Here is a 14,395-nt window from a genome sequence, read left to right as displayed (position 1 = left end):
TTCGCGGGAGTCGGCCCGGACCGTAAAGTGACTGCGTCGCGAAACGTTGTTGCGCGACGAGCAAAAATTAATGTGGCCGGGTTAAGCCCTGCACCGGAAAAGGGCACGGGAGCACGCGGGGAGAGGAAAAAGAGGTTTTAATGAATTATGATATTTACCAGTATGAAGAATCAGGAGCACAAAAGTTGAAGTCTCCCCGCGGGATCACACGTCCGCCCCGGCCCATGAGTAAAACTCTACTGCCGCTTTGTGCCGGCTTGGGAGGGGAGGAAGCATATGACGCGCCGACTTTCTAATGTGCCGTTATTCCAAATTTATAATTATAATTAGACATTATCATTTCTAGAACCCTCGTAACTTAATGACATCTGTCTGAATTAGTTGGCGGAAGGCCTATAATAATAATACATAATAAAATTGAGATTAATAATATTTGAAAATAGAAAGTCAAGCTGGAGACTGTCTGTCACTTGTTGACTACTCTAGTGGCTATTTGCAGGTGAAAACAGGGAGGTTAATTAGGTTGATTTTTGCTGTGGTTAATTATTGGCGGGAGGCCGCAAGGGATGTTCCGAACGTATATTAATTGCGGTTTCCCACGGGGAAAACCGCTGCACCCCTACGACGCACTTCCACTCTTAAGGGTTGTTTTGTTAATTAAAAAACACTTATTAATTACTCGCAGTAATTAATGAAGCATAAGAGCTGTTTGGTGGAGTTGGCATTTGGGCGTAATCTATTTAAACACTCACCGACGTTGATGGCTCGCTTGACTCACGTGACCTGGGCTAGGGTTGCGTTCTGTTAGCGGGGTTTAATACTGGCGGGTGAAGGCCGGGCTTTATGGCCTTCGGAGGGACGACGACAAATTAATGTGAACTTGTTAAACCCAATTCCCAAAATATATCTGTGTATTAGGTTAATTTTTATTATTTAATGTGTAACTTTAGAGCCATTTTCAATCTCTTATTAATTTAATAATTTCCGAATAACGAAACTTTAGAAACTTCGGCGTGAGAGAATGCTGAGCGCTCCCCTCGCGCCAGGGCCAGACGCCAGTACCGAGTACCTGGTTAATGCAATAAAAATAATTATTGATAGTGTTATTTTGTTGTTACCTGTTGAATACCTCTGGCGCCCTATTGATAATTCCTGAGATAACATTCACGAGTAATTAAAAAAAGAAAAATATTAATTTCTTCAAGTACACGTTTGTGTACAACGGACGTGCATCCCACGGGGAGCCTTCAACCTTTGTTTTCACCGAATTCACTCCTGGTAATTATAGTCACTCTACAAAACCCTTTCGTATTTAACTCCCCGGGTGCGCCCGGTCCTTTTACTGTGTAGGGCCTATTCCCAGCCGCTTAAACGTAAACTCCCCGCACAAAGCATTTCGTGGGGCAGTGCAGCATACGGCGCAGGCCGACTCCCGTAACCACAGACGTTTGGGTAATCGCCGAGTGCACAGGCACCGGCCACCGCGACTTAAAGACTTTTAACGAATTTTATAGTGAGCCGCAGTCCACACAGGTGGGCCTGGGCATCGCCGTTCGCAATTTTTGGGATTGGCCGACTCCAATCGAACTCCCCCCCTCAACCTAGACTGGCGTGAGGACTTAATATTAGTGACAGCGCGCAGAGCGCCCAGTGTCAACCGAGTGTAATTTGTGTAGGGAAAATTAGTGTGCATAGTGTAACTGTAACTGCAAGTGTAACTGCCGATTTCAATAAAACATCCACTCCGCACACTCCGTGAGCGACGTGTATACGACAGTGCAAAACCAGACTCGTGTATGTTATTTTGTGAACCTCCCTAATCCAGTCAGGGATCAGCGTGCTATGCTGTGTAGGACCAGTAGTGTATCAATAGTTAGGGATCCCTCCCACCACGACCACCACCGCCGTTCCTAGTGGGCCACGCAGGGGCATTCGCACCCAACGACCCAACTCGTGGTTAGCCACAGAGCTAGCCTGGTGCCCTCCCGAACACATTTTCAGTAAAAAAAACAGCCTTTTTTCTAGGAACCACGCCAGATCTCGAACACGAGAACCCGGACGACGGCAATAGTATAAGCTAGTAAGGAATTAGTGCAGTGGTTGTTAGTTTGGAGGCTAGCCTGGCACCCTCCTGAATAAAAGACAACTTGAATTCTTCCTAGAAACCACTTAGCTCCCCTGTGTTTTGAACCCAAAACCATGGGTGATGGAAAAAATGGAATCATTGATTTTCAGTACGGTTTGTCTGCTTTCTGAGGCAAATAGAAACTTGAAGAGCGTACTAACTGTACACCAGGACTTGCTAGCCGTGATTATAGATAGCCCAAGAACGGCTGCACCTTGTGTGAAACGAGTACAATGATTGTTTGTATATTTTGCATACAGCTGATTGAACCTTTTACTGTGTAAAGCACACAGAAATTTTCGTGGTTGCCTGTGAGTTGGGATAGCAATAAAAGTGCTAGGCCACATTATCGTCAGCTATGTCAGCGCACCCTTTGTACCACTTTATTTTGCGTCTTTAAATTTCGAGTACGATGTTGGCGAGTGAAGAAGTTAGACCCAGTGTATCTATCCTTAACGCAAGTAACTTGTTAGTGGAATGCAATTGGTTATTAATCTTTTTAGTTAAGCTTATTTGAAAATTTTTATAATTTGTAGTGAAATGGTATATATTTTTTACATTTTTCATTCTTTTCTATTTTTTAAGGTTATTGCCGGTTTAAACGTTGCTGTTGGCCAACTTTAAAAAAAAATCTAGATATAAACATCTATGGAAAATCATTTTGTATTTTGGTCGTTTTTCGCGGCATATTTAGTTTAAGTGTTGCACTTTAAAAATGTAATGTTTTGTGAATAATTTAGTTTACCTGAAGTGTTGAACATGGAGAAAATTAATGAAGCTGCGTAAGTGTGGCTGTGGTGATTATTTTTGCTAAATTTTTACTATGAGTAAACTTCATTAAACCACACAATACTGTATGTTGGGTTGTTGGGATTCTTTATGCGGAGTATTTATCTAATTGGAATACAAAAGATGAGTCAAACACATCATGTATTAGCTATTTTTTTTAGTTCTGTTGCACTCACGAAAACACCGTTAGATAACGTATAGAACATTTTTCATTATTAATAAAACACTAACTACACTTTACACAAGTAAGTAGTACCAAAACATATTCCTATATAAACACACGCACACAGTGAACATAGCGCTAATATACTGACGTAAATACATTACTTCACCAATAAACCTTTTGGCGAATAATTTAAAAGAAACAAACTTTGTCTTCTATTTCAAAATAACCACCACCTTACTTTGTGTTGGTTATTTTGAGATACAAACACAATATTGAATACAAACACAATATTGATGTCATCAATATGGCGGTGACATCATTTCCACTCCTGCATTTTACGGAACAAGCATGAGGATCATTTTCTTGCTGGTTTTTCACAAAATACATTTATTTCACTTACTTTTTGTGGAATTGTAGTCTATGCTACAGCTCTACCTATTCAAGTGTAGAACACGATAAGAAGATGTATTTCTCATAGTGTATTGTATACAATAATTTACTTCGGTTTGTATATTTTGCAATACCAAATTTTATAAATTAATTATTAATTTTCGTATTGATTTTAACTTTCCAGGTACTGTAAAGCATGATGTAGCTCTACCTATTTTAGTACCTAACCACCCGATCCCTGTGTGAGGCGCGCAGACTTCCGCTCCCACAGCCGTTATCGCGCCTGGCGCGTAACTTGATGCGTGCCTTTATCGCGCCTGGCCCGTAACTCGATGCGCGCCTATCGCCAGGTGCCCGCTCCTTTGGCCGTCTGCGCGTCGCGTCCGTTTCCGCGCGATTCCTTTGTTCCTACACGAGTACTTACTGGTACACTAATTTTGAAGCACTTTGAATTTAGAAGATTTGAAAGTTATTTAAAGAGAAAGCCACACTAGTCGGGCGCCATTTTGACGCCGTCCCCGCTACCTCCTATGATTTTTACGTGATTTTTGCTTGGTTCGAGATCTCAGGGAAGGTTCGGCCTTGTGGCTAGAAGAAGATATTTGATGAATTTTTTACGGCACAGCCCTATACAGGGTGCTGCCCGTTCTGGCCGTAACGGTTTTCCCGACGCGACTAGTCACACGCGCAGCTCACTTCCTCAGTGGCGGCTCACGATTTTAATGCGCGTGAGGGGCGGACTTGTACACGTGATGCGACAGTTACAAAATTACACTCTAACATGATGAACAATATCTTGACGAACAAATACATTTCACTATTACCTAACACTTAATAAACTGGGCTAGTGGCACGTAGGCCCGTGTCTCCGGCGACTCTACGTGATACCTAGATGTGTCCCAGGGACTGATTCGTTAGTACGTTCGGTGGCACGAGTCGCCTTCTGGCTGCCCCGTGCGGGCCAAAACTAAGTAGCTAAGTGAAATACCTCATGGTAGATTGAGGCCGGCCGCGGAACTGTACGTAAACGATTATGAAAATATTAAACTATTGAAACTACATGTCGGTGAAAGCCAAGGTTGATGGTTCCGCGTTGCGCGCAGGCTGCCGGCCTGTCTGAGCTCCTGAAGGACACAGCCGGTGTCGCCACGCGCGACCCACCTCCCCCGCCAGCCCTCCCGCGGAAACGTGTGAATTTCGCGGGAAACTGAACTGGCCAGGTTCGGGACAAAACGCACAGTGAGACATAATTTTGACAGGACTGAATATTAATTGATGAAAAATGTTTAATAAAAACCTGTGGAAAAATATACATAAATTAATTTGTTGTAGTGCGGCGGAGGGATATGCCACACCCGGCCGGATCCTTCTGCCGGCGCAGCACTCGTTGCATGGCGTTCGCCTCGTTGCACGAACTACACTTTGCTGCGCGCACGAGCGCGTTCGGTGCACACGCTTTTGCGAGACGTTGATGAGGCATAGCGGTCTATGCGACATAGAGGAGCATTGGCGGTCGGCGTCAGTGATACCATTCTTATAATATTTACAGTGTCATATTCTGTAGTAAAGTTGCACTTGGTTTAGTATATTTTGCAATACCACATTTGTATATTTTAATTGTATATGGTTGTTACTGTGTTTGAAACTTCTCAGGTATACTAAAGTATACTTAAGCTCAATGTATTCTAGAGTGTAGTACACACAGTGGCGAGGCGTGAGGTTTACATGAGGGAAAGCAACAACTCCGTTCACACTAAAACACGGTGGTGGGGAGGGGGGGTGTTCCGGGGGCCCTCCCCCGGGAAAATATGATTTCAAGGTACAAAAGGGTGCTATTTAAGTAGTTTTCTTAACTTAACATTGACTATTCCACAGGTAGAAACATTGACATTTTTTTTTAAATTATAAACTATTTTTGAAAAATAATAATGTTTGGCATACATTATTCTGATAATAAAATACCTACTCTACATTATTTATATACTAAGTGGGAGTGTAGTATCATCGATATCTGGTACAAAATATATAAACAGACAACACATGGCATAGTAAGTACTTAAAATAAAGAGAAGAAGCTCATAAAAATGTACTAGAATAGTAAAAATTAAATGTTGGTATTTTTTGTACCAACACAAAAGAAACTATCTTCATACGTGATCAGAAACTCTGTTAACTGGTACGTGGTTATTCACAGTCACTCCAGCGAGATTGCAACTCTCGAGCTGGGATCCCGTATCCGCCACCCGCGGGACGCGGTCGGTCGCAGTTGGCACTGCTAGGCCGCCTCCTGTACGCCCACAAATCCCCCACGCACTGCCAGCCAACAGTCGGCGAGAGAGATGCGCGCGCCCCGAGAGACGACCGCCCACTGAAACGCCACCTCGCCACCTGCCCTGCCGAAATGTAGCGGACATAGCCGAAGCAGTCGGCGGAAGAATTCCACCGTCTGCTTCGGCCATGTTCGCTTCAGTTCGGCAAGAAAGCGCTACCTTCGTAGCTTCTACCACGTGTTTTTACAGCCAATCCCCTCCTCGAACCTTTGTACCATGCCACCCCCCTTCCGAAAGTAAACTACTGCGGCAGCCTTCCTGCTGAAAGCGGTCCTACCAGCGCTTCTAAACCTAGCAACTCTTCTAAAACAGCATGTTTTGTGTGTCAACGAGTTCTTTTCTTATAGCGCACAGCGCACAGTATTGGGTCTTAAGAAGATAATGTAAAAAATACATACATCTAACTGCACGAGCCAAAGTAAAATACTATTCTGAATAAAATATTTATTTAAAAAATACATTGTCTGAAAACTGCCTGGGCAAGCACTGCTTGCCTTGCTTGCCCTGATGAGACGCCACTGAGTACACAATACCAAAAATATATGTGTACACTAATTTCATTTTCTCAACAACAATATTTTGTGCAAAACAAGCATGCGAGTCTTCCATGTCGAAAACGCCAATTCATACTCTTATACCATAAGAACATAGAGCCGTAATTACTTCAGACTCCCTTGTTGACGACTTCATAAATATCCCTACCATATCGCGTCGGGTAATACTTGGATATTGCAGCTTTTTAGAATGGATAGAAACATTCGGAAAACATGGTTTTGACAAACTACTCATGACCTTAAATTTACCCTGAAGAGATGGTTTTGTTATTTATATTGTTTTGTGATAAATAACAGTTTGAAACATACACTACAATACCTGTGTTTTCACACTGCCACCGCAATTCGTTGTGTATCCGCGATTGTACATTTCTTGGTTCATTACAACTGTAACCAAATATGGAGAATTAAAAATATGCTAATTTTTCAGTTTCATATATCGAAGTTTATCCCTGAATCCTGAGAAAGCTTTATTCTGATGGCATGATCCTGTTGGATTGATCCTGTGGTACATGATTGCTGTTTTAATTCAGTACGTCGAAAGATCCTGTACATAAAAATAAATATTGGCATAAATATGAATTATGATCATAAGTCAAAATTTATTTTTTTTTCAACCCACAATCATATTTTTTTTCTTATTTTGCAATTTCTTTCATGTGCATGATATTCCGACATACTGAACTAAAACAGCAATATCATGTACCACAGGATCAAGCCAACAGGATCATGCCATCAGGATCAAGCCGATTCAAGCAGATTCATTTAAGAATTTTTGGTTATTTTGGCAATGGATATAAAAATTTAATTTTTCTTTTCAGTGCAATGGTTTTATCAATGTAGGCCTAATAGTATGCTGAATTAACACTAACACACTGCAATTTTTTTTTATAATTAGAAAATGAGGCTAGTTTCTTAACTTTTTATACTTTCAAAACTATAAAATTATGCCTGACTGACAATTTAAAGGAAAATGGTGAATTTTTAAAATGTTTTTTAGTAAAATAATTTTTAGTTGTGCATATTAAGTTAGTAGGCTTATGTTAGAATTGTTAGAATGTTTATGTTTAATAGTTTTTTTATACATCTCACATCTCAGAATAGTCAGCATTTGAATGCAATGCAAGCAAACTTATGCAAGATAGAGGAGAGTTGCTGCCTTAATAGTGTACGAGTGCTAACTGTTAGATTAAAAACATGTATATAAGAATCATTGTGAAAATGTTAGTAGAATTTTTTTCTGTTCTAGATCCCAGTATCAGTTTCCAGGACAAATTTCAGGCAGTGCGGACAAGAAGCAGTCTGTAAGTATAAATCTGAATTCACAGCTTCAACTTAGTGTATGTACGTAGCTCTGCCATTCCAAAATAACGGATGTGACAGTTACACATATTTACTATCACTAAAAATATAGAATAATCATGTTATTGGATTTTTAATTTGAGGACCACGTACATTTCAGTACTTTTTGCCTCTCTTGTAACTCTTAAAACAAAAAAGGAAATACTGATATAAGAAATGTCTTATTACGGCTGGTAACGGACATGACTCATACGGCTAAGTGTCATGAGACGTACACAAACTACTTCTAATTCGTCTGATCTGGTACCGGTACAAGTGATTGTAACAATATTTTTTATTGTTCTGATAAAAGAACAAACAATCATTAAATATCATTAAAATTAATACATCTACAACTGAAAAGAGAATATGAATTTTTATTTGGGTAATGGATGTGACACCCTGAAGTAACGGATGTGACCAGTATGATTACTGATTGTTGATAATGTAACATGTTGTGATATTTCAAATAATTAAGAAGAATTATGCAATAAACAGACTAAAAATGTACAAAACAAATAACAACATTTATCTATGCAAAAAAAAACCTTAATAGATATTAAATAAATAATCATAACTTAGTATGTTATATAAATGTTAAATTTCACTAAACTACAACTAAAACACTGGTTTTTTGAAGACATAAAATACACTATCTCCATTTGCTGTATGTTAGGTGCAGGTAAAATGTTTTTATTTTTTTAAATTTTTATTTTTTCGAAAGCAATGTATTTTTCATTTTGAGTATTCGTGGTGTATTTTGTTTGGTCCTCACCATATGGTTTCATTAATATTACTAAAACTTCCCCGTCAGAAACCCCACTTGTGTTACTGCTATAATTTCCCATTTCTCACACTTATTTCTAGCGCTTGGATTTAGGGTATTTGGTAACAACTGCCTTAAATCATACAAACAGTCCCTGCAGTAGTTGAGCATGCAGTTTTCATTTTTAGTGTTACAACACACAGAACATAACACTTTTTTAGTCTTTTATGGAAATTCACCCACTTGTTAAGCAAGTGCTTCAACCATGAATTAAAAATTCAGATGTTGTCTGCATATGCAAACATTATGTGGAGTCATACTAGCTGGAAGGACTTGAGGTGGTCGAAGCATGAAAAACCTGGTGCAAGACATCTTTATTCCTGGGTATTTTTCAGTAAATTCGGCTTATGCTTCACCAATATTCATAAGCATGTGACGGATCGAACTTGTTTCCTTTTTCCAGTAACGGGAGATTTAATGGACTTTACATCTCTTTTACCAGGAGTTTATCTCATCATAATTGTAAAAATCTGTCACTAAAGAGCATATATCTTCATTCCGACTCACTGGTGCATTTTTGTGTTTTGGAAGATCTTGCATACTTCAGGGCTAAATGTACTTCTAGCCAGCTCTTGAACTACTGCTATACGTTTTCGTGGACTTGATGGCAGTGCTGAAACAGCCTTCTTCACTGCTTTCCCAAGAGTTTGTGGTCTTTGATAAGAGCCAAACTTGGAAATTGGGGAATCACGTTTATTGGCTGCTAATCTTTTTCGTTATCTAAATTTTTGCTGGTGAGCTCTAGCCTTTGCCCTCTTCTTTTCTATTTCATTTTTGTTAAAAGTATGACCTGACAATTTTTTTTTTTTGCTTTCTTTTTCCTATCACAATTACAGTTACAAGGCCCACTTTTCTGGATCTTCTTTTTTCCTCTTCCTAGACTCTGCCATCAGTAAGCCTTTTGGTTTTCCCATTGCCTGAAGTGAAATAAGAAAGGGAATAAATTATTAGAGGGTGCTGGCTGGCTGAATATAATAATAGAGTTAGTGACTTTTGAAAAATTTTACTGACAAAGGTTTTGCCCTGGCTACAACACTAGAAAGTGTTTAACATGAAACTGAAAAGTATATCATTCACAGAACTAAATAGTTTGACCAAATGTCACACCATAATTCAAGATGATAAGCAAAACAATGAGACACACAACTTCCTAAAAACTTAAGGTCTTTATTCAAGCTCTTGTTTGAAATACAAATTGTAATTTTCAACATTAGCATTCATGTTTTTCTAAGAAAAGCTTTTTTAACAAAAACAAAGGAGTTTTTACTAACTCAGAGCCATGTAGAACAAGATACCAGTCCTGAAAATGCTTTTTGAGAATGTTTTATTTTGTTACTGGGCAAGTTTTGGCTTATAATTACTTTTCACATTTGTTACCAAATTAAATGTGTCACGTTCGTTACCAAATTTTTACATTAAAAACAGCTTTTAAAATTTGTATAAAATTTAACCTATAAATTTTTGAGATGATTATTTATATTTCCAAATTATATGAATGCAAACTTAATGAAGTAACCAGAAAATAAACTTTTAGGTACAAGTTTATGGTAACGGATGTGACATGAAAGTTGTTTACGAATGACCGTCAAAATAACTAATTAAACTTACCTTTTCCTGCTTGAATTTAGTCTCGCAGAAAAATACACTATTCAAGCTACCTGGAACATAAACTCAACTTTCACAGTTGACCACTCCATAGACATTATATAATAGCTATTCAAATATGTTATTATCAAGAAGTTTCTTGCAGTTCGTATGTTGCACAACATGCCAACATAACAAAACCCTGAGGAAAAAGTTTTAAAAACTTTTTATGATGTATACTTTTACCATATACAGCAGGTGTAAAATTATAATGAGCAAAATTATTTTACTTTTCATGTTTTGGTTTCACTTTTTGTGGAATGGCTGAGCTTTTTTAATTAATACATTTTTCATTGTCTTCTGTAATCAAGGTACCTAACAGGAAGCATTTCGGATGACAATGAATCTTGAAGTATCACACAGTAAATAAGTTTAAAAATGAAATATGTAACTATTTAAATTATAACTTCAAAACTACAAACACGTTAGTATAAACATTATAAATTGTGGATGTATCTTAAAAATGTTATAATCAAATAATATTTAAATTTCGTAGTTATGTAATTTTATAATATTTTAATACCAGCTAATGCCTGGCATGTGTTGCTATGCCTCTTTGTAATTGTAATTTTTTTTTAAGTTTGTACACACATACAAATAAAGCATTTCTTTCTTTATCTCTGTAACTCTACATATCTCTTTATATTCATCTCTCCATGTCTCTCAATCTCACCATCTCTATATATATCTCACAATTTATCTGTCTATATCTCTATGTGTATCTCCACATATCTGTCTATCTCTGTATAAATATAGCTGTATAATCCTTACTTCTTTACTAATATTATAAATGTGAAAGTAACTCTGTCTGTCTGTCTGTTGCGCTTTCACGCCAAAAATACTGAACAGATTTAAATCAAATTTGGTACACAGATAGTCTAGAGCCTGAGAAAGGACATATACTACTTTTTAATGCAAAAAAAGGGTTGTAAGGGGTTGAAAGGAGGGGATGAAAAGTTGTATGGAAGTATTGTCATTTTTAGAGCTAGAAGCTTGAAACTTATTTTTTAGGCTGTTGATTCAATATAAATAAATATGACATTCAAAGTTTGTAAAAGTTTTACCCTCAAGGGTGTAAAATAACAATAGGGAATAGGGGATAAAAGTTTGTATGGAAATATGTAAGGTTTATGTGAATGTTTTATAAGTTAACGCTAGTAAGAAACTTGCCAAGTACCGTGCTGTACACAATGAGCGCTGTGCAGCTGTATTTGGAAAAGGGGGGGGGGGGGGAAGCACGACGTGGTACGGCGCGGTGTAGGTGGGGAAATATGCCTAAGTGTGCTTATCCGAACGGGCAGACACGTGAGGGCAGACGACTGTGCCACCACACGCATGTGAATACTGATTTTTTCCGCTGCAAATTCATTATTACTCACTGCAAATTGATTTCAATTCTTTTTGTGATTACACAATTTTTTATTTTTTTTTTTAAATAATGTTCTTCGTGAAATACAAATAACTTTAAGTTTTAACTTTAAGTTTTTATGTAATAACGTAGTTTATAAAAATGTACTTAAATAAACTCATATTAATACTTTATACCTTATTGAACAGTTGAGCTGATTTTGACCTTGTCATAAGAATTACCAAGTATCCAATATTCAAATATGATTGCATCCTTTACATGTGTGCCAGATGTCTCCTGATTCTTCAAAAAGCTTCAATTTTTCATTCCCAAGAAATATTTTCAAATGTCCAATGATCTCAGAACTGTCAATGTTACCTTTTGGAGTCATGAATATAGATGAAGTAAGTGTTGTGTTGGTGTGCATGTGACACAGGAGGGCCTGAAATTGAAATTATCTTTGTACATTGAGGACTTAGCTGCTTACCTGAGGCTATTTGTAGTGGGCGCTGCTACGTGTGGGCACGTGGACCCGGCTGAGACTCCCGGTCAGGGCGTTATGTGGCCCGTGTGAGGCGAGATATTAGTCCTCTAATTTATTGAGCTAATTTATTAAGTTCTGGCCCGCTCTAGACGTTGGGCATGCCACACGCCACACGCCACACGCCACACCACTTAACATACACAGATACCACGGGGTTGGCAACACGTCTCTCTGATGACTCCGCACACGTCTGGTCTCGGCCGATGATGAAGAGGAACTGGAGCTAGCAGCCCTCTGCGCGCGGGCAGCAGGCAGCTTCCAGCCGGAACTAAACCGTTATTCTCTTCTGTGATCCCGTGCCAAGGGTTAGTTTTAAGGAAGAAACAAAACACTCGGGTAACGTCGCACTGCCGCTAAGCGCCCTCTTACGGTAGTCCATGGCGCTCAATTTGAACACACGCACATTTACATACGTCGGCGGTGCAAATGCAGGGAAGGAGGGGAAGTGGATAGTGGAGTCGGACCAGGCTTACGAGGCGAAGCCCCGGCTGACGTCAACATTGCCAAAAAAATACCGTTGGAAAATTACATTTTTCTTAAAAGACTGCCTCAAAATTTTTGGGGCAGTTACTTTCACAGTTACGGTTTCCAGCACTTTGGCAAAATCTTTCTTCTTTAGTGTATGGTCTTCTTGTTTGCCACGTGCTGAAGTCGCTACTCATGTACCACAATTTTCCATCCACACTTAAAGTGACGGAATTATGTGAGTCAAATTTGGCAATAATGCCACAAGAACTATACCATGCTCCTAAAAGAATATGCTGCTGTTCAGTGTGAGGTGTGACGAATGGCTACTGATGAAAAGTGCTACTGGTAAAGTTATCTCCTTTACCATGGGTGAAATATGTTTCAAGAACTCATGAAAAACTTTGCTTGTCATCCAACCATTTGGTGACTTACCAAATCCCAACTGAGAAGGTATCCCTGCCACTATATTTTGTGGAAATCTTTCATATTTTAGATACAGAAGTGGGGGCATAATTCACCAGCTGCATTTCCAGTTAATGAGACTGCAACACATTCCGTACCCTTGGAACTGACTTGCTGAAAGATTTATATTCTTTTTCCAGTACTCTATTCCCCTTAATGTTGAGGGTAAAGGCTTACTTTTTACAATTTTATATTCTTCAATCTGATAAAACTTCTCCCAGCATTTTCTTCTCCAAGTACTTGTGTAATTCTCTGAACCATGCTGTAATTGCTCCCTGGGAAACAGCATCCTGGCTAGGAGTCAAAAATTTGATGCAAACCATTTATTGCCTGGTTACTCAGCTTGAACCTATGACAACTACTGGTCCCAGTGGCTGTTTGGAAGTTTTAAAACACTCTTAACTCATCACAATGTAATATACATTTTAGTGCTCATCACCTCTCTCCTCCCCACCATTTTTTGTAATATTGCATATGATTGTTATATTTAATGTGCTAGATTTCATGTTAAACATATCACAAAACATATAGGTACAGTAAGTCCTCTATTTACGTCGTACCGATTTACGTCGTTTCGGATTAACGTCGCTAATGTTTTGAGTACTCATGTTTCAATTTAAGTTGTCGCCGATTCACAATAACGTAGTTTACAATGACCGTAAATCTTTATTTTAACCAAAACACCGTATATAATTTGTTTATAATTCTTTGTTTCCTTCGGTAGTTAATTTATGCTATGTAGCGTAAGCTACACGTTCACCGCCTTATCTTATCATACATCATGAGGGACGCTTCCTGCTCTCCGCGCAGTGATGCAATACTACCAGCCCGCCCGCTCGGCCACCCACGTATCTCGCACGTAGAAGTGTTATCTACTTCCTGCAACGACACAGCATTTTCTCCTACCCCTTCCGGCCGACCTTGGGCCGTGGCCGGCCGGTGGCATGAAACATGGCTCATTTTGCGTCGTTTCTATTTACGTCGCGGTTTTCAGGAACGTAACCCCGACGTAAACCGAGGACTTACTGTACCTGGATTGTGTCAGGCCAACAAAACAAATTTCATAAAAATGGTCAACTTCACCCCAACTGACGGTACACACAAACATTACCTTGAATGGAATATCAACACTATTTCTTTAAAAAAGTAATTACTTACCTACTTAACACCAACCAGCAGTAGTTTAATTCACTTCTTAGAGTATTAGATATAACTTTTAAAATTTGTGTGCCTTCCCAAAATGTTCATATCAAGGAAACTGAACGTCTCTTACTTTGCGCTTAGAATACATTTGACTAGCCAGAATTAAAATTTTTGCACTTAATATTTGTATTTTCTTTTTTTTTAGAAGTGATGACTATGGTGCATTATGACTACTGATACACTTACTGTAGTTCACCGGAGAAAA

General features: G+C 38.8%; 1 protein-coding gene and 1 long non-coding RNA gene across 2 annotated transcripts in view; one reads left to right on the top strand and one right to left on the bottom strand.

The window, feature by feature from the left end:
* Positions 1–2,776: 2,776 nt before the first annotated feature.
* Positions 2,777–14,395, top strand: part of LOC134537373 (uncharacterized) — a 57,130-nt gene continuing 45,511 nt past the window's right edge. Inside the window, exons 1-2 of the mRNA XM_063377735.1 lie at positions 2,777–2,907; positions 7,604–7,658. Of these exons, the coding sequence (XP_063233805.1) occupies positions 2,885–2,907; positions 7,604–7,658 (78 nt within the window). The 5' untranslated portion in view covers positions 2,777–2,884. The remainder of the gene's footprint in view (positions 2,908–7,603; positions 7,659–14,395) is intronic.
* On the bottom strand, positions 7,462–10,347 carry LOC134537379 (uncharacterized). Its single transcript, XR_010075987.1, has 2 exons — positions 10,130–10,347; positions 7,462–9,438 (listed from the first exon to the last, which is right to left on the bottom strand). It is a non-coding gene; the product is annotated as an uncharacterized LOC134537379 (long non-coding RNA).

This window comes from Bacillus rossius, chromosome 1 (genome assembly GCF_032445375.1).
Source record: "Bacillus rossius redtenbacheri isolate Brsri chromosome 1, Brsri_v3, whole genome shotgun sequence".
Classification (NCBI taxonomy): domain Eukaryota; kingdom Metazoa; phylum Arthropoda; class Insecta; order Phasmatodea; family Bacillidae; genus Bacillus; species Bacillus rossius.
Note: the sequence above shows the minus strand (reverse complement) of the source record. Positions and strands in the feature narration are given on the sequence as shown.